General features: G+C 39.7%; 1 protein-coding gene across 1 annotated transcript; it reads left to right on the top strand.

The window, feature by feature from the left end:
- The first annotated feature begins 14,534 nt into the window (after positions 1-14,534).
- On the top strand, positions 14,535-22,555 carry LOC114800936 (endothelin-3). The gene is made up of 4 exons (XM_028998864.1): positions 14,535-14,820; positions 15,824-16,076; positions 20,906-21,043; positions 21,523-22,555. The coding sequence occupies exons 1-4, from the start codon at positions 14,769-14,771 to the stop codon at positions 21,536-21,538; spliced, it is 459 nt and encodes a 152-aa protein (XP_028854697.1). The 5' UTR covers positions 14,535-14,768; the 3' UTR covers positions 21,539-22,555.
- Positions 22,556-23,179: the final 624 nt, after the last annotated feature.

Below are 23,179 nucleotides of genomic sequence, written 5' to 3' on the forward strand. Positions count from 1 at the left end.
GTGAAAGGGACTTGATTTGACAGCCAACTGAATCAGAAAAAAATGATTCAGAAAAATGATTCAGAAAAATGATTACATGGACTGTAATTTAAAGCTTTTCTTGGACTCAAGTCAGCTTATTTGCAGGAAGTGGTGATTGCCTCAACACTATTGGTTAAAAGGTGATTATGTCACGTCTCGTGGCTCAGGGGGAAGAAGGTGTAGAAGCAATGCATTGTCATGAACAAAAGGGATTTATTAAGGGACCAAAACAACAGGCACAAGGGCAGAAAAGAACAGAAGAGGAAACAAACCCAAGGGTGTGTGGCTTTTTCCAGAACCTGCAAACACTAAACATATGGTAAGCATCAGTGCAGCAGCCATATTCTGTGGTTGCTCTATCTATTTGAACAGGTCCTAATTGCCCCTGATTGAAGTAGTCTTAGATGGGAGCAATTTGGACCTATTCTTTAGGCACAGATCACCTCATGACTGAACATCATATACTCAGTTATTGTAATTTCTGTCCATACAAAGTTGATGCACCCCCCACTGGAAGAGCTGGAGGCTCCTGTGAGGATGCAGGAATGTCATCTTCCTCCCATACCAGCGCCTCGATGCCTCACCCAGTTTCTGAACTATCTGATGTTCTCACAGTGAGCCCTAAACAGGAGCTGGAGTGTCTTGGATGGAGTGTCCAGGACCGCCTCTGTTCCAGAAGGAGGAAGAGGCATGGCTGGAGTGTCCTGGGATGCCTCTATTCTGGAAGCAGGAAAGGACGCTGCCTGAGTGCCCAGGCCATCCTTTGACTTTCCTTGGAGTGTCTTGGTGACATTGGGCCCCCCATTCACACGTGTGCTGGTCCTAATTGCGCTCAGTTTCTGCTTGTTAGGTAGGGGTGATTGGGACCCTTTAAATGTTAATCTGTCCCAAACTGTTATCTGTTGCTCTGTTATATTGGTTATTGAATATATTAATATGCTTATCAAACACCTCTGCAAATTCCAAGTATCATTTGGGTGCATTTCTAGTGCAAGGTTTGTAGCAGAACTGCACTGAATAGCTCACTATACATTTACACTCCCATGAAGCCACCTATGTGTAGCAATAACATACAGCATCCAGACGTGCTCAAGAGATTCATTTTTTAAACACTTAGACCCCCCTGGCAAAACATGCTCATTCCTATCTTGTCCTACCTGAGCAATGATTGGAATGAAAACATGCAGTTACATGTGTGTGATCTGAGTGACTCTAAACAATGAATAGGTGGCAGAGAATTTATGGCTGAAAACACCATGAAAATTACAGGGGACATATTAACCTATAACCTCTTCATATCAAATGCATGCATTGCAATAGAAAATTACATTTCCTTGTTTGATTAATCTTAATATCATATGTTGATGGTTGGGATCCAAACTAAGTATGCAATCCAGGGGTGTGGTATGATGCTGTTAGTTAAATGGTGGATAAATATTCAATTCTCCAAGGGCAACCAGAGTGTGATGCTCAGGTGCATTTGAGAGGTCTGATTGGAAATTGTGTTGGCTTGGATAAATACCCATAATGCTAAATGGTGTACATGTAAACTGCTGCTAATATGCTGTTATATGTTAAATGTAATAATATGATAAATGTAATATTTAAATGTGAAACAGACAGAAGTTAAAGGCAATGCTAATGTACTGCTTCCTTTAGCATAAAGATAAATGCATGTGAATTGAATTAAAAAGGCCTGTTTCCTTAACATAGTTAAAAAAAAAACAAAGAAAACAGCATTGTCTATTTTTTAAACTAAATCCTAACAGTCCTGAAAATTTCTGCCACCACCATGCTTCACTGTAAGGATGGTATTGGCATGCTGATAAGCTGAGCATGGTTTCCTCCAAAAGTGACACCTGGCATTCAGGTGCCTTTTGATAAACTGGAGGTGGGCTGCCATATATCTTGTACTAAGGAGTGGCTTTCCTCTTGCCACTCTACCATACAGGCCTGATTGGGGGATGGCTGTCCTTCTAGAAGGTTCTCCTCAGTCCAAAGAGGACCCCTGTAGCTCTGACAGAATGACCATTGACCATTCTTGGTCACCTCACTTTTTTTTATTAAAAAATTCGCCAAACCTATTAAACGTTTTTCATGCTGTCATTATAGGGTGGTGTGTTTAGAATTCTGACCCTAATTGAATCATTAACGGCATTTACGCCCTTATCCAGAGTGACTTACAATCAGTAATCGATTTGGGAATAAGGCTGTTTCAGAATGTAATGCACTGTAAATACTTTCCAGATGTACTGTAGAGAAAATGAAGATGGAACATTAAATAATATAAAAATGAAAAAATACGTGTTATTTAGTATAACTTGTTATACTATTATATACTAAAAATATAATTATAACAGTTGTAAAAAATAAACTGTATACAATTCCAATAGTCAATAAATTAACTGTATCTACATTGCTGTGTATCATGCCCTTTCTGCAGTACATGCGTATTTTCTGAGCTGAGGTAAGGGTTCATGTATTTTTTCATGAATTAAAATGTATTCATTCAGTGGCCATCAATTTTGGTTCTGTAACTAAGTAGAGGGAGAAAACGTCATATAGTTAAAAAAATATAACTAAAAAATGTATGAATAATCAACAACAACATTTATTTGTTATATAGCCCATAATCACATACAGTATGTCTCAATAGACTTTGACAGGCCCTAGAGTTGACACAGAAGGAAAAACTTCACACAAAAAATGAGTGATACAGAGAGGGACCCCCTTCCAGGATAGAGTGAGCCTGCAATTGGTGTCAGTGCAGGGTTGGTCATGATTTGTCCAAGAGAAGAAAAAAGTCCAAAAAGTGTTTCTTTACAATAATCAGTCCCTCCGGGAAATCGCGATGTTGCAATCTCAACAATAAGTGCAAATTCACCCGATCATTGCAAATTATTTGCACATCTGCGTTTTTTGACGTATCACAGTACTTCCTACATTTTGTGCCACACAAATGTAATCAGTTTTACTTCCATGTTACCGAACATGCAGACAAGTGCGACTAGAAAAGCTGCTCATTTATCCTCAAAAATGATCTCTATAACGGGTGGTCATAAGAGTGTACTGACGCTGCTGTGTCGGTGTGGAAAGGGACACAACAGGAATGCTCTTCAACTCAGCCTTTACTGGCAGATTTCATGGTGCAGAACATGAACGGTCTAGCTCCAACATCTGAATTGAAATTTCAGTCAGGACCAACGACTCACCACAAAAAAACACACTCTATACTAGACGGCACACCAATTGGCTGACACCAACACACTTCCATTTCTATGTGAAGTGAAAGTGAAGTGATTGTCATTGTGAAACACTGCAGCACAGCACACGGTGACACAACGAAATGTGTCCTCTGCTTTTAACCATCACCCTTGGTGAGCAGTGTGCAGCCATGACAGTGTGTGGGGATGGTGCTTTGCTCAGTGGCACCTTGGTGGATCGGGATTTGAACTGGCAACCTTCTGATTACGGGGCCGCTTCCTTAACCGCTAGGCCACCACTGTCCCAAGTTTAGGTAGTTTTGATTTTTGTGTGATTTTACTTGAGATTCTCCACATGAAAATGATATGCATGATATGTATGAATTGGTACTTTTTTAGTGGGTGTCAATATTGTGCACACTGTGCTGCCTCCAAGGTCAGGGGCCTTAGCTTTGATTAAGTTTTAATTAATTCTCAAAGTAATTTTTCACATGTTTTTCATATAACTTAATGCCAAATAAATACAACAAATATCTTTTTCATCTGTTCACAGTGTTGCCCAATCCCAAAAGCATAATTTTAGGAGATTAAATGCCTGGTACAATTAGGTTTGGCCAGTGATTTGAGCCGAATGTTGTGGGTGCCAGAACAGGGAATTCAGACTCCATGTGTTCCTTTTTAAAATATCAGTAAGTATAAATATTAGCTTATACAGTTATTCTGGGCAGCCGCTCAAATGCAACACCAGTCAAGTGTTTGAACTACTAGAACCCTTTCTCTGACATTACCTCAACATTGAAAGTGCTTGGAGAACAGATGTATTTTCTTTTGTTATTTGATGCAAAACATTTGTAGTTATTCTCGGTAATCTGTGCAGTGCATACTGGACATTATTAATAAATGAACACAAGAGATGATACCACAAATCATATATAACAAAAAAATACAAAAAAACACTCTATTTAAAAGAATTCTATGACAGATCATTATTGCTAAAAACATGTGTAAAGACGGTATTATTAAATTGTGGTGTTTTGATTAATGTAAAACGTTTCTCATCACTTGTGTGTTGAGAGCCTGACCCTAAATCTACTGCTTAGAATGACTCTGCCTCTGATACCACTGTTTAACCTGACCTTGTCCCAAACCCTACCGCTTAGCATTACCCTGGTCCTGAAGGTTACACCTGCTTCTACATGGGACAGCCTAGATTTTTAACATGTTCAGAAATGTAAAAATGGTTAAGTTCATGTTTATTTATTAAAAGAGTTATAATGGAGTATGCTCTTTGCATAATTAGTTTCGATTCAATCAACCAAGTGTATGTCACGTTTTTTTCCTTAAAGATACTCAATATGTGTTCTGTCATTCATATACTTCATATACATACTTCTGTAAATAAACAATATTGGACATTTTAAGTGCACTACTCTACTCAGGCTGCTGTCACTATGTCCCTTCCTGTAGATCCCTAACATCTACAGATATCTGAAATACCTAACAGCAAGCAGGACAAAACTGTAGAGGTACTTCAGCCACTAGAAATGAGAACAATGTGGCTTCCTTGGTCGTGGTCTGCAATGTTGTCTGCTGTTGTCGCTACTGCATTACAGAGCATTAGAATCTTGTCCTGCTTACTTTGATGTGTCCATTAGTATGCAATTTGAGTCATTATTATACTACTGTTTTGGCAAAACTAAATATGAAATAAATGTAGACTTTATAGCTATTTAATTTTAGCTGTCACACAAGATCAAAAAGAGGACTTTAAAAATGTACCAATCAGACATTATCCTGGCAGAAGCCATACATTTTTTTATATTTTATCTGAGGCACCTGTCTATTGGACAGAACTGTAAGAATTTGTTTTTGAGTTATGGGAGGTGTTTTGCCAGGATGATGTCTGATTAGAACACTTTTAAAGTCCTCTTTTTAAGTTTGTATCTTTTTTTTTTTGATAATTTCTCTTAGTTGGGCTCTATATCCTTTAAGTTCAAAATATCACCACTTGTTTCTACACAGCATTTCTGTGAGGGCAACTGAATGTCACGGTGGTTAAAGCGCGAGTGCACATGTTTTCTATTTAGCTATCGCCTGTGGTAATCGACAAACAGAGACAAAGAATTATCTCTCTCAGCATCCACGACTGCTGTTGAGGTGATATTGCTTCTGTGGAAGTAGAAGAAGAAGAAAAAAACAGCCAAACCAAGATTCCTGCCTGCGCCAAAGTGGAAGACCTCCAGGAGGGAGAGGGCTGCATTCCTGGGAGAAATCAGGAAAAACACAATCCACCAAAGTATGGAATCTGAACCGCACTGACCTTTGTCATCGTCAGGCCATCCAAGCCTGTCAGATCTGGGATTACACTTTGTAGGGAGTTGGGGTGCTGTGTTGTGAATAAGCACAGCCCCGGTCACTTTTGCCATGAATCATGACACAATGTGTGGCCTTAAATCACTAATTAATCACCGCGGCCTCTGTGATGTCATATGGGTTCTTGTAAGGGTTTCACCTTGTGGAGAAAATGTAGAGAAAAGTGCCATAGATTATGCAGCTCTGGATGTGGGAGCAAGGTATTTTCTTTCCTATTTCTTCTTCCAGTTGCACGCAAGAACCCTCTGAAAAGTGAACACAATAAAAGAGACTTTTATGGGTTGAAATTGTTCAATAAATTTGAAAATTTTGAATATTCTAGCTCAGTCTATATGGGCTTGACTTGAGCCTTTGTGGGGCTGTTGGGGCTGTTGCTGGGCTTTCTGAGCCCCAGGGAAGCAGGCAATGGCTTTGTGAGGCCATGCACTGACCAGGTGGGAATTGTCTCGTCACCATTGTCGCAAGTCTGATGGGACATCAGCCAGAAGCTACATTCCATGCTGTCATCTGACAGATAGTGACACGTCCCTCCTCCAGACATGTCTATCTGGACTGGATCAGAGATATCTGTTATTTGAGTGAGAGCTCCGGGCGAGTGCAGGGGAGGCAGGTAGCATCATTCACCTGTCAGCGATAGCTGCAGTTTCACCTTTTAGCTTGAAAATAAATAGCTGGGAAGGTGATACATCAGAGAGGGCCTTGGTGGCTGATATGTGCTTCACTTGCACCTTCCTGCAATACACATGTTTGTTTCAAGATCCGAACATCTGAACATGTGCAAAAACACATTTACGGTTTGCTTTTTTCAGTGCATCCATACACTGTAAAAAGGGAACATTGGCTAAACTGTAAAAAAATTGAAGTAATCTATCACACCTAATATGCATTAGCATTGCTGTAATGTAAAGAAACGGCTTACAGCAGGTTTGATTGGTTTATTTACATTTGACACTTGGTCCGAGCTGTGGTGTCTGTCTGAATAGTCTGCCCGAGGGGGTAGTGCAAGCTAAAACCCTGGTTTTCCTCTAATATACAGGATTTTGGCAATTATTTTGAAATATTATTAGTTCAATCTCTTCCACACAAGCTTGATATCTGACATTCTTGTTTTCTTGAACCCTTTTGTTCAATAATTTTGCTGCCTCAGCAATTACAAATCTCTGTACATTCCTAGCAAACATTGGGCAAATGAACAGGCGTAGACTATGTTGGCAACCCCATGCAGGTCAGTAAGACCATGAGTGAAGGGTTGACCGGCTGTGGTGTCAAGGGCACAGTACTGGAGTCAAGGGCACAGAACATTCCGTTTTTGCTGTGGGCGGACAAGGGGATGCTGCCTTTGTTAATGACAGCAGCCCAGGGCTGAAAAAGACAAAAAAAAAATAGGTAAAGAATAGAGCTGCAGCTGTCACTTCACAACCCACTCGCCTGAACCACACAGACAGAAATCATAACTTTGAACAGCTTACTCACCTCATACCTGCGAGGCAGAAACCTCAACACCTCAACGACAAAACCTCCAGCATCTTATTCACCCCAGAGCTCTGAGTGACTAATGGCTCTTCAAGGGTAGATTGTAATGATGTTGTATTATGATAGACTAAGTAGGCGCAGCTTGTCAAGTTTTGAGGTTATTTGGCTTGACAGGTGTGAAAGCATGTGACCAAGTTTGGGTATTCTGCTGACTGTGGGCATGTATATCCTGTCTCGTTTTGAGCGTGGGTTTTGCACGATGCTGGGAAAGCCATTTCCAGCAATTCCCAGCAGTTGCTATACACAGTGTAGCGCACTGGCGACGTCAGAATACGGAATCGGAATTCCAGTATATTAATGTATGTTTGCACTGCGTGTTTGGTTTGGATGCATGTTTTCAAGGTGCCTATAACAGAGATCGTTTTTAAGGGAATAATCAGTGCTGTCAGATTGGGTGGTTTTGGATTAGATTTTTTTGAAAATCATCTCGTCAAGAACAGCTATTAAGAAACCAAGTCCTCATGTAGTATGTATACACTTCTAAGTATATGTTTTTTTCTGTACAACATGACATGGCCCTAAGATATGACATTAGTGAACGTGCCCCAAACCGCAATCCCTATTATGGCACTTTGAAAACAGAGCTTTCAGAAACAAAAGTGTAGTAATTTAATAAGACCTCATTAAAGTGTTTGCTTCTCAGGTACAGAACCAGAGGCTGTCAACAAGAGTGTAATACAAATTGTAATAGAGGAGGCTGAGAAAGGCAAGGGAAGGTAGAAAAAAAACAGATTTAACTCTAAGTAGCACTTTATTAGAGCTACTGGCGTCAGTGGGGCAGCCTATTTTTTACAGGGCTTCATTCACCCGTGCCAGCACAGTAAACGCGCACGTCATCTGAAAATGGTTTAAACTCTTACTGTAGCGCTACGCTTGGTGGCAAGATAACATAATCTCATTTCAGAGACGGGCTCCCCAGCAGGGCTTGTTCAGTGTGTTCCGACTTGGCTTGTTCAGTGTGTTCAGACACTTCAAAGTTCCCAGATCAGGTTTCACCATTCTGGCAGATGTGAGAACAAGTGATGCACTGAGAAAAATCCTGCCGTTAATGAACTTTTTTTCATTTGAACTATTTGGGTGGAACGTCTCTTCCACAGATCAGAGACATATAATCCCGAAATGGCAGATTATGCTGCGGTTGCAGCAGAAAGAAGACTTTTGTGCACCTCTGTTTCCCCCTTTCATGTGATCCATCTGCTGGTTCAGTGAGCTCATAAGGGAAAACCTGCTCAAGAACTCAGCCTGCATTAGACCTAAATCCACCAGTAAATCAATAGAGCACAAAAATGCAAAAATGTCAATTACATCTGAGTAATATTTTCTGCACATTGCTGTTTCACACCAGAAGATTGCTGTCTTCTCATCTAATCTACACCACTTCACCTCATTTGTTCACGTTTGGCCTTTATCTCAATACTCAATACACAATACACATTATGCTTTATTCAAGGAAAGAAAGACAATGTAGAACAGATGAAAAACACATTTTGTGCTGCATGGCTCATTCCTTAACAAAAGGACTGACACCATAAACAAATTAATAATAATAATAATCATTATTTATAAAGGGAAACAAATGCCTTCTCATTTGTCAGCATTTTCACATAGATTCACAATTTTATAAACTTATAAAAATTGTATTTTACCTCTGGATGAATGCCAAAGAAACGCAAATGAACATAAAGTTTGTGCCACATGCTTGCGGGCACGTGCAAGTTGTGTGTGTGTATATACGTATCTAGGTATAAATGGACATTCTCCTATAGGGAAGCTGTTCAATGCTGTGTAGCTGATTTTAGGTTTAATATCTTGTTTTACAAGACCCCATGCATAAATATCTTGTTTTATTGTCTGGTTGAGCAGACATGGCCACAGAATAGCCAACTTCTAATTTTGAGGTTTTTTCCTTTCTTTCGTTTATTGCAAGAAGCTTTGGCACTGGCGGGTCTACAAGGGTGATCTTTTTTTAACAACTACAAATAATAGTTCTGCACACTTAAGCATACTGAGTGCTCTTGTTTCAGAGCTTAATAGAGACCAGGCAACACTGGACGTCTCTGGGGCTGCTTTTTATTTGCCTTCCCAGCCATAATTTTTTTTAGCAGTCAAACAAATGTCTCAGAGCTCAGTGACACTTTACACATTATGGCCAAATTTAATATTATTTCCTTTTTGTCATAACTTTCTTCCAAAATTTGTCAACTTTCATTCAATTGGGGTCAAATCAGGCTGTTTGTCCAGCCTAGTAAAAATGGAAAAAAGGATGGATTTTGAAAACAACATAAATCATTTGAAGTTATTTTTGTCAAAGGCCCTGAAAGCATAAATGTAAATCAAGGAAACAACAACAAAAAATAATAACACAATAACATAATTGAGATTATGAAGTAAGCCAAAAAAACATTTTAGGTTTTCAAAACAGTTGAGATGACAACATTTCACATTCTTGTCTTATTTTATTCACTTCTAGTTAGACAAGGGCATGGTTTTCCAATAGTACTGAAAGTGTTCATATGTTGGTTGTAGGGGCAGTGGTGGCCTAGAGGGGCAGTGGTGGCCTAGCGGTTAAGGAAGCGGCCCTGTAATCAGAAGGTTGCCGGTTCGATTCCTGATCCGCCAAGGTGCCACTGAGCAAAGCACCGTCCCCCCACACTGCTCCCCCGGTGCCTGTCATGACTGCCCAATGCTCACCAAGGGTGATGGTGTGTATCACAAGTGACAATCACTTCACTTTGTTAGCTGCTTTATATTCCCTCATGTCGAAAATCATCTTAAAAAACTGCTAACAGTTTGCAATGCATTCATGAATTTTTGAAGAACAAATAAAACATTTTCATTGGTTGTTCAAAATAGTCTCTATAACCTCCAATAGAGTAGTGTCTCAATTGTTGACTGGTTGCATGTAAACCAGGGCTGGGGCAATGTATCGCTGTCATTTATTGTCTTACTTCCCTGGCGAGCAGGGAAGAAAAGGAAGCAAAATTAAGTTATTCCATAATTTTTACTTTTGACTCGATGTTGGACTTTGTTGGGTCCCACCATAGAAGACAGAGGAAGAGGACAAGGTTGGGGTCGGCGTCCCATATAAAGAGCCTGACTGCCATCTTGGACGCTGCCTGCTCATTGTTGGCTCTTGCTCTCATTTCTGCTAATTTTTTTACAATCTTTGAACGACAACGAATTATGACTGGCTGACCTTTGACCAGTCCTTTGGATCCTCCCAGTTTGATCCTACATGAAAGTTGCGAACTCTGGATATGCACTTGACATTTCTAATGTGTGACATTACCTAATACCTGTAATACCTCTGACATTATTTTGCACTTACTTGAATTTTTGAGTTTAAGAGCAATAAACATGTTTTGCAATGTTAAGAAAACACAAGATAAACAGAAACAAACATGAAGGCATGTGGCATAAAGGCCAGGAACATAAACACTAAGGAGCAGCATCAAAGTCCACATAAATGTGGCAGCACCTTCTTCACCCGCTGGGAGAAGGAGTCTCAAAATAACTGTATATATTAAAAATGACTTCCATTAAATAAGTCTAATTTTTATAAACGTGATGAATTTTTTTCTCTAAAAATATACTGTGCTGAAGACATTTCGCCAGCATCTACAGAACCCCTACATAACGATTCACATTGAGTCCACTGTGTTCCATCTCTATTTGTTCTAAAGCGGGCTGCAACATAGAAACTGAGTCTGGCTTCACAACCATTCTGTAGAAAAAAAATCATGTTCACTTACAGTGCATCCAGAAAGCATTTGTTATTGTACAAGCATATTCGAAAATCGATTATTTTTTTGCTGTACGCAACAGCCTTTAATGACAATATGAAGAAAAGTTTACTTGAGGTTTCTGAAATGTATTAAAAATATAAAAATATTGTGGTCTGCCGACAGTCTGGGGAATGAAGCATAGAAAACAGAACATCGAGCAAATGGGATTTATTAATAACAAAAACAAAGGAAAACGGCACGAGGGCCAAAAAAAAGGAAGCCACTCCTTTGATATCTTGGCTGTGTGCTTAGGGTTGTTGTCCTGCCCAGTCTTAGTTCAAGAGCATTCTGGTGGTTTTTAAGCTAGTATTTTAGCTTTAGCTTTAGCTTTAGTTTTAGTTAGTATAGTTTAGTTTAGTGTCTATATACATATATTTTTTTTCTTTTATGATTGCACTAATGTTTCACTGTGTGAAACATTATTTCAATACATTGTATACTGTTGTATACTGTTGTGTATGCTGTTGTACTGACAATAAACCAAGCCTGAATTTTGAAGCTCTGGAGCAGGTTTTCATGCAGGATGTCTCTATACATTGCTGCAGTCATCGTTCCCTCTATCCTGATTAGTCTCCCAGTTCCTGCAGCTGAAAACATGCCCACAGCATGATGCTGCCACCACCATGCTTCACTGTAGGGATGGTATTGGTCACCTCCCTGACTAAGGCCCTTCTGCCCTGATCGCTCAGTTTAGGTGGCTGGCCTGCTATAGGAAGAGTCCTATTGGTTTTGAACTTCTTCCACTTACGAATGATGGAGGCCTTCAAAGCAGGACATTTTTTTATGTGACCTTCCCCAGATTTGATACTTTCTCAGAGGCCTACAGACAATTCCTTTAACTTCATGCTCAGTTTGTGTTCTGGCATGAACTGTCTACTGTGGGACCTTATATAGAAGGTGCGTTCCTTTCCTAATCATGTCCAATCAACTGTTTTTTAACACAGGTGGACTCCAATTCAGCTGCAGAAACATCTAAAGGACAAACAGGAGACACCTGAGCTCAACTTTGAGCTTCATGGCAAAGGCTTTGAATACTATACATGTACTTGTGCTTTTTTCATTTTTATTTTTTAACAAATTGGCCAAAACCATGGGTAAAGATTGTTATTGTGAGATGTTGTGCATTGAATTCTGAGGGGGAAAAAATTTGCTCAATTTTGGCTGTAACATAACAAAATGTGGAAAAAGTGAGTGTGAATACTTTCCAGATGCACTGTTTTATAAAGACCTGACAACAAGTGGACCGGCATTTTATTAAAAACAAATGTGGTAAAGGAACAAAAGGGACACCTATAGTACACAGCACACAGCTCTGATAGGACTGACGGTACATTTGATACAGGCGACATATAGGGTGGCAGTGGCACAGTGGGTAAGCCACTCACATATGAATTAGATGTAACAGGTTCAAACCCCAATTACTACTGTTGTGTCTCTCAGCAAGACAGTGAACCCTGAGTGTCTCCAGGTGGACTGTCCCTGTAACTACTGATTGTAAAAGGTGTCTGATAAAAATGGCATAAATGTAAACATATATGAAAGAAAGACCTAAGAAGACCAGTTGTTGTTGTAATGTTACAAAACTGAAATATTAGTGGGTGATGAAAGAAAAATGAGGACAAAAGTACACCCTGCAGCATTTTGGACATTGTGAGCTGTGTGCTGAGAGGTTAGACTCTGAATTCCAGAGGGATATCATGGTTAACCATACTAAATAAAAGCAATCTCCCCCCTTCCTGCACTGGAATGGCAATGCTGCCATTCATCACATTTACGTTTGGCAGGCTCTGCGCTCAGCAGACAAATGGAAGTGACTGGCCTGCGAGTCAAAACCTTGTGTCAGGCAGCCAAGCCTGAAATTGGTTCATAATATGGGATGCGCCATGGATAGACACACTCGTTGCAGACTTCCTCGTGACCCCTGGGATCCTTCAGTGCCCATAAATATTTTTGATGTTTGTGCACAAAGTCGGGCCGCATTCCTGCATGACTTTACCCACAGATCTTATCAATGCGCCTTTTTTCACTGACACATGTCCATGTGGGGCCCAGGTGGGTGTCTGTTTGGTGAGCATGCCGAAGCTACTAGCCGGCTTTCGCTGCAGTTTTATTGTGAAGAATATCTGATGAAATTGCAACGGGTGTGCTTTTAAACTCACTTGTCTATTTGTCCTGTCTAATCTTGATAGAGAAATAAATTATGCCAAGCATATTTTTTTTGTTGTTGCTGGTATTCACGTTTTGCTGGTATTCACAAGGAAATAATTAACTTCCATATGACTTCATAAAAAAAAAGCTCTTAAAATAAAAGCTTTTAATATGTTTTTCTTGCACTGTCCAAGTAACCGGGTTATGGTTTCTGAAAATAGAAGTGGCTGTATAATTTTAAGTGAGTTTTTGAGCACCACAAACAAAGTGCCATTTACCAAACTCACACTGAAACTATCTGGTTACATATACAAATGTATTTTACAATTTGGTCTCGGTATTTTTTTCATGATTTATTGGGATACTTTTAAATGGGCAAAAACCTCTTATGCCATTCAAGCACGAGCCACAGCAAAGAGCAGCAGGATTTGAGTCAAAAATCACTGAGATTTTTGGTTGGATAGAGTTGGTTTACAAAAATATATAAATATATTTACCTTTGACTAATTGATTTATTGGTTTATTAATGTGAGAGGTATTTAACTCATAGCGCTGTCTCAAGCAAGACTGTTCTGAATCAAGCTCGCAGGGATTTCTGGATGACCCCTTATCTTAACCGGGTCAATCCCGCTAATCCACAGGTAAAGAAAACCATCAAAGCAGCCATTTTTATGCTGTGTGGGTTACCATACATTACTGTGGTGTGACAGACTGTGAGAAAATGGAATATCATATACTGTAAGTGTCTGTGTGTGAGTGGGAAAGACAGAAACGGAGAGAGACATGAGCACACGAAAATCTTCTGTCCCATAGCATACCATCATGAACAATTCATCTGGTGAGGTGACTAAAAAATTTCTGTGGTTGACACTACATTCTCTCAGACTGACAAACTCACAACCCCCCCCCCCCCCCCCCCCCCCCCTCCCCCAGGACAGATTCCTCTTTCCATTATTGTCTTGCATGATCATTAGGCTGTAATGTCCTTCTCAGCGTTTTTTTTTTTTTTTTTTTTACATTTACATTTACATTTATGGCATTTGGCAGACGCCCTTATCCAGAGCGACTTACAACGTGCTTTCAAGTTACCATCGATGAAGAGATCAATTCCGGTTCACTAGGACCCCAACTATGAATACATCTATTTAATTCACTCTGTTGTAGATTCTGTACACAAAGTTCGACAACAAGAATATTACAATTTAATCTAAATATTCTTTAAAGAGGAAGGTCTTGAGCTGTCGTTTTTGTCCATTGCATAGGGGCTTGCGTGTTCCTCTCAGCTCATCATTCAACTCGAAATAAGCACTGAAAGTGGAGCGTCAGTTCTGTGATTAAACCAGGAATAATTCAAACGGACCTTGGATGTCGAAGATGAGCGTCTCCCTGGACGCATCACCAGTTCTCCATCAGTCCAGCGGGTGGTGCTTTTTTTGGGGGGGGTATAATAAGGTCTGGAGAGTGAGGCAGTGCCAGAGCTGGGACGTCCCAAGCGCGCAGGCACGTCTCCACCGAGCTTCTGTCCCCACCTTCCGACAGAGGATGTCTGAATTTAAACAGGACGCCGCACAGAATCCGTCGCCATGGATGCTCGCGATTTGACTCCTTCTCAACTTTGACACTGCAGTTCGTTTGGGGTTGATATTCAACCCCCATTTTTTTGGACCGTTTCCGTACTTACGCACTTTTCGGACAACTTCGTGGGATGGATTTGGGCGTTTTGCTTCTTGTTGGAGTAGCGGCGGCGTTTGCGGACGGTGAGTTGCGGCTTCTGACGGGCTTTTTAGAAGGGGGTCCCCCTTTTTATAAGGGGGTCCCGTTTCAGTCGGCAGCGTCCTGCAGGAGCTCCACCTGAGCACGCAGCATCACTGCGATTTAACGCGCTTCAACTGCCACTTTCATTCGTTTTCGTTTCATTTTTTTTTATTATGGTCTGTAGTTTGAAAGAGCTTTTAAAACCGTCGTCATTTATGCGACAACTAGAAGCTGCAAACAATGAAAAACGACAATAACAATACACAACAACAATAACAAAAGCCAATAACAATAATAATCGTATCCGTTATTATAATATTTTTATTGTTGTGGTTGTGGTAATAATCATCTTTATCGTAGCGGTTTAGTAAATGGAAGTAATTTATTTTATCATTCCTTTTTATCATTGTTTTTATTTTTATTATTATTAGATCATTAGATCTTTATCATTAGGTCATTCCCTTGATACAGTGGTATATTGCATGTATTATTATTATTATTTTTATATTAGAATTTTTATTAAGGTCTAAAGCCATTTGAAGTAACAGACAGGACGGATTTTGAACACCATGCAGCGCCCTCCTGTGGCTTTATTTTCCTGTTCCTATAGAAAGGAATGCAGATCACGTTGGAATTGGACATTTTATTATAAATGAGTGCTCATGGGTGCTGGGTGTTCTCCCTGTTTAATTGGATGCAGATAATAAATCGTGTGCTTTTCAACACTTGCTGTCCCCTGAAGGGAGGATCCGTCTTGTGTTGTTTAGGGAAGCTGCTCCTACCACGTGCCCTGTAAGAAGGGAACACTGGCTAATCTAAATAAACCAGGTTGCTGCAAGTTTGATCGGTTTAATTACAGTTTGCCAATGCCAAAATGTTAGGTGTTAGGTGACAGATCGATTGTTTTAAGGTTAGCCGGTGTCCACTTTGTTTCGGTGTGATGCCCCCTTGATGTCAGTGGTGCTGCATATGACTTTCAGTGTCTTGTGTTGTAAATGCTCGCAGGCTTTTCTGCTGTAAGGAAGGATGTGAGTCGGGGGGAGAAGGCCGAAGCTCTGCAGATGTCCACAGCCTCCAGGAGCTCGGAGGTGACGCCGGGAACCTTATCCATGTCCGGCAAAGTCGAAGGCTCGGCGTGCCTCTTTTGTGAGCTGTCGAAGCCGCGGAGGCGAGCCAAGCGGTGTACGTGTTACACGTACAAAGACAAGGAATGTGTGTACTATTGCCACCTGGATATCATCTGGATCAACACGCCAGAGTAAGTGCCTGGGAGTGTCAGTCGGATAGTTTTACACTGTGATTGGGAGCGAGAGACCAGAGGTGTCCGAACTCAAAAATTTATTGCCGCATGATAGAGATTCATCATACATCTCTGTGGAGTTTGCTACGACACCATTTTTCATAATGTCTGGGAGTTAATAGGATGTAAGAAGCATTTCTATACATCAGTGTAGATCCCTCCTGAATGTTTGCAGCCGTAGGCAGAGTGGTTCTCGAAATTTACCTGGTATGAAAATCTAGGGGAACCCCAATAACTAAACCAACAAATAAACACCGAAAACATATCTATTATAAAAATGTAATATTATATAGGATTGGAACCAAAACAATGCATTATAATGGGTTTAAGCATTACTGCCCTTCCTGAATTTTAAAACATGATTGCAAAGCAGGAAGTCCTTCTTACTCGTAGCAATAAGACTGTACAACTGAAGGTGATCTTCTCAGGATCAGTATTAATGTCTGTTTTTCTGTGGGACTGTGCAATTATACCCTCCTGTATACTACTGAATGTTGGTTTTTCATCCATCACAACACGCTGCTACCTCTCGCTTTGCCTCAACACCTTTTAATGTCACTTTACACGTCATAGTTAATTATAATTATTTTTTTCCTGCAATATTACTATTGTTCTGTTCTTATTTTCTCTTGTTGCTTTGTGCATGCTTTTAAGACAAAATTATTTCAATCTAGATAAATAAAATTTATTCCTTACTCAGTCCCCTTCAGTCAAAGATGAAAAAAACTGATCCTAGATCACTAATCCTAATAAATCACGTCCCCAGGACACCTCATGCATGTTTTCCCCCGAGCATCTTTAGAGACAGACTGTTTGAATTGGATTTCTTAGTCTGCTAGGAAGTCAAGGGCCAACCATAATGTATGGTTATCCAATTAAATAAAAAAGTTGTATACTTATCCAATTAAATAAAAACCCTGTGCCCAATGTGACAGGATGTGGAATAGTTGTTTATAGATAGATACCAGAACCTTTGCAAATACAATCACTAAATGAAACAGAAAATAAATCAAATGTATGCACTGTTTTTCAAGTCTGATACAGATATTTAGCCAAACAGCAGTTCCCACAAAAAAATGTGTTTCGTTCTGTATCGTTGGACAGGTTTGGAACAGTCAGGATGTACATTTAAGGTACTTTTTTTTTTAGCCTTAAGACATGCATATTTGGACATACTGTTTGGCACTTTGTGCCCTGAGGTCCAATAAATAACCCTGGAAATGGACTGCTGTTTGAGTGTATGGTCCAGCCCTGCCTTGTATTCAATTCAGGTCCAGATCCAGATCTGTTAGGTCGACTCGTGCTGTTATTGGCCCAGAAGTGCATCTGGACTTTTATGGAGCTGGGCCTGATGCTACATTCGACATGGAACACATCAGCCATTGCGCTATCTGACATTTATGTTCAGTTTCTCTATTTGAACTCGTCTGGTCTGTGCACATTTTGCACCTTTTTCTGCTTAAATTATAAAATATGTCAGTTTCACACAGAGGGTCGTTTCCAAGGCCATGTTTCCCAATGGAACACAGATGCACACATATTCGGTGTATTCCGTAAGGCCAGGGCACAACATAACATGTGCGAAAGGCATGGCAAGCCCGTGGAAATTACACGCTTGAGAGTAACACGCCAATTTCACAGTCTGTTGTGAGACACAATGTTTTCAAAAAGCCTGAAAATCTCCCATATGCTAGCATTACTGGAACGATTTATGACAGGCTACAAGAAGGACATTTCTCTTCAAAATAACACAGAGGGAAAACTGGATAATAAAAACAAACAGTATTTGGTAGATAATGATTCCTTGTATTTAGGGATCAGTTACTGTGAAGGAATCACTAGACTACTGCTGATGTTTAAGACACAAGATTTGAAAACTTTAAAAGAAGGCCCATTATCCCAGAAAATAATTTTTTTAAAAAAATGTATCCATAATTAACGCTTAAATTGTCAATTTTTTGTAAATGCATTCTTCTTGTTTTGTAATAATAAAGGGCTGCTCACCAAAACACATCAATTTACACATTAACCTTCATAAAAAGGTCTCTGTGAAAACATTCACTTAAGCCAGAAATGATTGGAGTTGTTTCTGGCCCTGGATCAGCGTTCGCAATCCAGACGCTTGCTGGCCAGACCAGCTTATTAACTACGGAGCTGAGGCAGGTAGTCGGACCGACTTCATCTCCAGCTTGAAATCTCCTCTCCTGATAAAAATCACCAGTGACATGCAGGAGTTGACCAGCATTTTACAGAATCACGTTCATAAACATATGAAAGTTGGAGCACATGCACATGTCCAAAGTCAAAATTATTATTTACTGTTAACCATACCTAGATAAGATCAATAGACCAACCAATGCACATACATAACCAGACCGAACAACATTAAAAAAATGTTGTGGAGACATGCAGCTGAACTTATTCTTTCTGGCACCGAGGCTACATACCCTGTTGCTGTTTGGGTGATTTTTGGACATTTTCCTCGAGGACGTCCGCAGCACTAGTAATACTGGCTAAACGGAATGGGCAGAGATCAAAGAGATGCTTTCCTGACAGGCCACTTGCATAAGTAACTCTTTGCAGATGAAGAGCAGGGAAGAGGAACGCTTGACCCAAGCTTCTACGTTTACTCTGTTTCACAGCTTCTGCAGTCGAGGTTATTTGGAAGTCACGACTCTGTCAGTAGGTTTCTGCAGGGCATTTTGACGCTTTAGGTTGACTCTCATCCTCAGGGAAACAACAATTAGTGGTTTTATAGGCAATCTATTGCTTTTAAATCAGCTGGTTGCATAATAGGCGTTTTTCTTTTGAAACCATATGCCAGCTCTGGAATCCTGCTGTAAAAAGGCTTCAGGCAGACCAGCTGCTCCACACGCTCCATGAGCGTCCCTTGCCTGTTACTGTCTTTCTTCGATCTCGGGAAGACTTGACAGGTGTAGGCTGTTTTCCTTTTTCATTTCATTCATTAATTTACAGCATTTATCAGACGCCCTTATCCAGAGCGACTTACAACCAGTAGTTACAGGGACAGTCTTCCTGGAGCAACATAGGGTTAAGTGTCTTGCTCAGGGACACAATGGTAGTAAGGGGGATTCGAACCCAGGTCTTCTGGTTCATAGGCGAGTGTGTTACCCACTAGGCTACTACCACCCTTTTTATATATGTAAAAGCACATAATCTCACTGGTACAATGTTGAATAGAATGTGAATTGTGAGAAGTGAAGGAAGTGGGATTCCTTGTTTAAACCCAGACGCTGATGCTCATTTTTTCATCGGGGGGTTTTCTTCATTTTTTTGGTCACCTCAACCACAAGTGCAGAGAGATCTTGACAAGACTACAAACACTCATTTCACACAGAAAAGTAGTCATGACTCCACAGCGGCAGATTTCGGTCTTAATTTCTTATCAGATCACGGTTTCTTAGTGGTTTTAGCATCAGTATCATCCTGTTTTGATTTTAGTTCTCTTATTTTTTCATAAACAGCACTGTAAATGCAATTTTTACAAAAGCTAATTACAGTAAAAAAATTTTTTATCAGATTAAAAAAAGTAATATTTTTTAACCTAATGTAAGTTTGTCCAGTGTACTTTACTGCAGGAATATAAAAATTACCCTAGACTGAAGTTGCTTTTCCAGTTTTGGTAAAAGCGCAAGGAAGAAATACTGTAAGAAAAACTTTGAAATGTGAATTTAATCTGTGTCTGTGTTCCACTTCTCCTCATAATGGATACTTTCACAGACTATTGTTACACATTTTGTATTTTATTTAAGCCTGATTTAATTGAGTTATAACTGTACTGCATGGATGCTATATATTGCGTTAGGGTGCAGGTCTCCAGAAGTCAGTCATTTAATCATATTTTGACAAATTGCATTTTTTAGTTTAATGGCGCATGAGCATGTTTTTCACTTCACAACCGAAGAAGATTTGTGTTGTTGTTACTGTATTACCTCTTGAAATTGTCAAACTGTCTCCATGTGGTTTGGGTCTGAGGCAAAGATTTAAGGGGGGAATAGAAAGGGTGGATAGAAAAGGAAGCAAAAAAAACAGATGAGGACACTTATCATGCGCACACCTGAATTCTGCTGCATTGTTTGAATTGGCTATGTGGTGCTAGAGTTTTCTGTAGTGTCACCTACTATTCTTTATATCCATGGCCATTGCACAGACAGGGTAAGGAAGGACGCCAGCCGTGACTTTACTCGTGGGAATCTGCATTAGATCTCCAGCAGGTACCTGCGAATGCAATTTCAACATTGGTCATAATAGAAACCATCCAGAACTTCCTTGGTTAAACTGTTGGGGGGGAAGGGACCCTCTTTCTCAGTACAGAAAGAACAAAATGGCAGTTTCTTGTTCTTCTTGTGTGTGGGACACTGAGAAGTTGCTTGCCGTCACTCCTCACTTTATGTGTCCCCGTGGTGCACTGATTAACCGCCCTGAGCTTACATTTCCTAGGATTGTTCCTTTATTTATTAATTTTTTTGCTTGAGGCATTTAAATGCATCTTGCACATGTTGGTAATTGCATGTGAATTCTGCTTTAGAATTGCACGGCATGTGCATCCAGCACATATTTAACCACTAATATTTCCTCTGGCATTTTTCAGATTTATGCAATTTCCCCTCAAGTTGTTTTACATGGTTCCAACCCACTGAATATTACATTGAATGTCACTGCACTCTGATCAGTTCATGTCTCACTTTCTCATATTAAATCAAGCCACAGCCTTATTTATGGCGATCTTTCATCAGCGTTTCTTTCCAACGTCTCTGCATTGTTAGGCGGACTGTTCCGTATGGCATGTCCAGCTACAGAGGTTCCCAGCGGGTGCGGCGTGCCGCCACAGGCTCCTCTGGTTCACGGCGCTGCGTGTGTGCACTGCAGCATGACCCGGACTGCAGCATATTCTGCAAGGAGCGGTAAGAGTCTGTTTAATGAATACAAAACTTGCAAAACTCATTACTGGATCTAGTGTCGAACATAACAGGTTTTCTTCTGCACATTTTAACTCATGTAGCAACATTACTTCATCTAGTAAACAGTCATACCCAGTGGAGGTATTTTTCCTGGGTTTGACACCCCATAAAATGAGGATTTCTTTTGGGTTAATGTTCATTTGGAAAATTCTGCACTACAGAATAGACTCAACTGCCAATTTGCCAATCTGGACAATTAGTCGGTGTGCAAATCTGGGTATTTGGATAAAATCAATCTATCATCATATCTAACCATGTCAAAAAGCTTCAGATTGCCAAAAATTATGATCCAACATTGTGTTATTCATTTTTTTTAATTGTTTTTTTATTTGAAACCACTTCATGAGCAGCAAAAAAAATGACTGATAATTGTTTGGGTTCGTTCATTTGAATTTGAGGTAATTACTTTCCTCTATTGCCAGGGAATCATCTCCATGACATTGGGAAGATCAGAAGCGAAGCAAAATGCCACAAACAACCACAGGAATGTCTTCACACCAATTAATATGTCTTTTCTGACATACAATAAACTGACTCCCATACAGAGTCAGATTAACCTTGCCAACATGGCTTATAGAGTCTTGATTTTTCAAGAGGCACATGCAAGAAGAACAAGGCGTGGCAGTCATGTGAAAACCTCCTGAGGAGTAAAAATGTGTGGGATTAGGTTCAAGGACACGTACACCCACAAACTGATTCATGAATGGAGCATGAAGGGAAGATTTTATTTCATTATACTTAAAGACATTAAGATGCTTCTTGAACTGGAATAAATCCATTGGCCAAGAAATCTTCTAGACAATTCTAATGAGAGCAGGACTGATGATCGGCCAAATACAAGATGGATCGAAGAACGTCAACATGTCTCTCATGTACTTCTCATTCACTTAAACGTAAGACCTACCCAACTGTTATTATAATACAAATTATTATTTTATATTGATGTAAAAATGTGCATAGCATGATTATATTAATCTTATTGCAGACACATTATAGCTATAGATTAATGTGGTTGGTTCAGATGTTTTAATGTTTTACTAAACAATTGGGATTTAATTTTGTGACAGATTACTAAACAAATCCATTATTTTGTGAATTATTTGACGTTTCTGAGCAGTAAGTTAAAAATCTCTGAGACAAAAGGAAGAATTTTATTCCTTGCCTTACTAATCTATGTTTTGGGGGTTCATTTCAGAATGTACACTAATCTTTGATTATTACAATGTTTCTGTATAGTGTCTATAGCAAAAGCTGTCTGAACTACTATATGCATGTGAAGGTATCTGAATGAATTATACACAGTTTCAGCAATTCACGGTCCATGTCCATGCATAAAAACAGACACTGCCCATCGTTGCATATGCATGCAGACAGAGATCTAATGTGAATCATAACGTTAAATAGCATAAATAGTGTGGTTTATCATGCACAAACTGATAAAACATGTTCCAAATATACAGAGTTGGATCAATTTGTTAATTCATCTAGATAAATTGCATTATTTCAATGTATTTCCCCCACCACGTTATCTCAAAATGTTGGTCTGTATTCTAAAAATCTGTCACCAGTTGAAAGGAATGTCAGCATATGTCAGGAATAATTGAAAGGAATGTCAGCAATACAGCAATGTCTTCACTTTTGTTCCCAGGCAAGAGGCACAGTATTTGGTTGGTGTGTAAGCACATAAACCACTGTCTTGGAATGTATTTTGTCTGTATACCCAGACTCAGAGGGTTCAGGGATAACATGTTCTTAGATCAGCTAACCAAAAAAAATGTTTAAAAATCACCTGCCACTGACCCCTACCCCAACTCTGGGGCTAATAAATAAGCACCAGACTGGTTATTACATATTTGGATTCCTAAACCCATGACCCCTGGGTAGACAATTAGAAAATCTTTGCAGGACTTTGATTCTATATCCAGGTAATCTGCTCTGAGATTCTTAACAGCAAAGCAGGTATGTACATGTGATCCTGATCCAAGATTAATCAAATAAAAGAACTGGTTTAGCTCTAATAATAATATGATGTTTTGCATGCCCTGAAAATACATGAAAAAATAAACATATTCATGGGTT

This window comes from Denticeps clupeoides, chromosome 12 (genome assembly GCF_900700375.1).
Source record: "Denticeps clupeoides chromosome 12, fDenClu1.1, whole genome shotgun sequence".
NCBI classification, from domain to species: Eukaryota; Metazoa; Chordata; class Actinopteri; order Clupeiformes; family Denticipitidae; genus Denticeps; species Denticeps clupeoides.

Coding starts and splice junctions, on each gene's coding strand:
- LOC114800936 (XM_028998864.1), top strand. CDS start 14,769: ATGGATTTGGGCGTTTTGCTTCTTGTTGGAGTAGCGGCGGCGTTTGCG. Junction 14,821..15,823: donor AGCGGCGGCGTTTGCGGACG/GTGAGTTGCGGC, acceptor AAATGCTCGCAG/GCTTTTCTGCTGTAAGGAAG. Junction 16,077..20,905: donor ATCTGGATCAACACGCCAGA/GTAAGTGCCTGG, acceptor CTGCATTGTTAG/GCGGACTGTTCCGTATGGCA.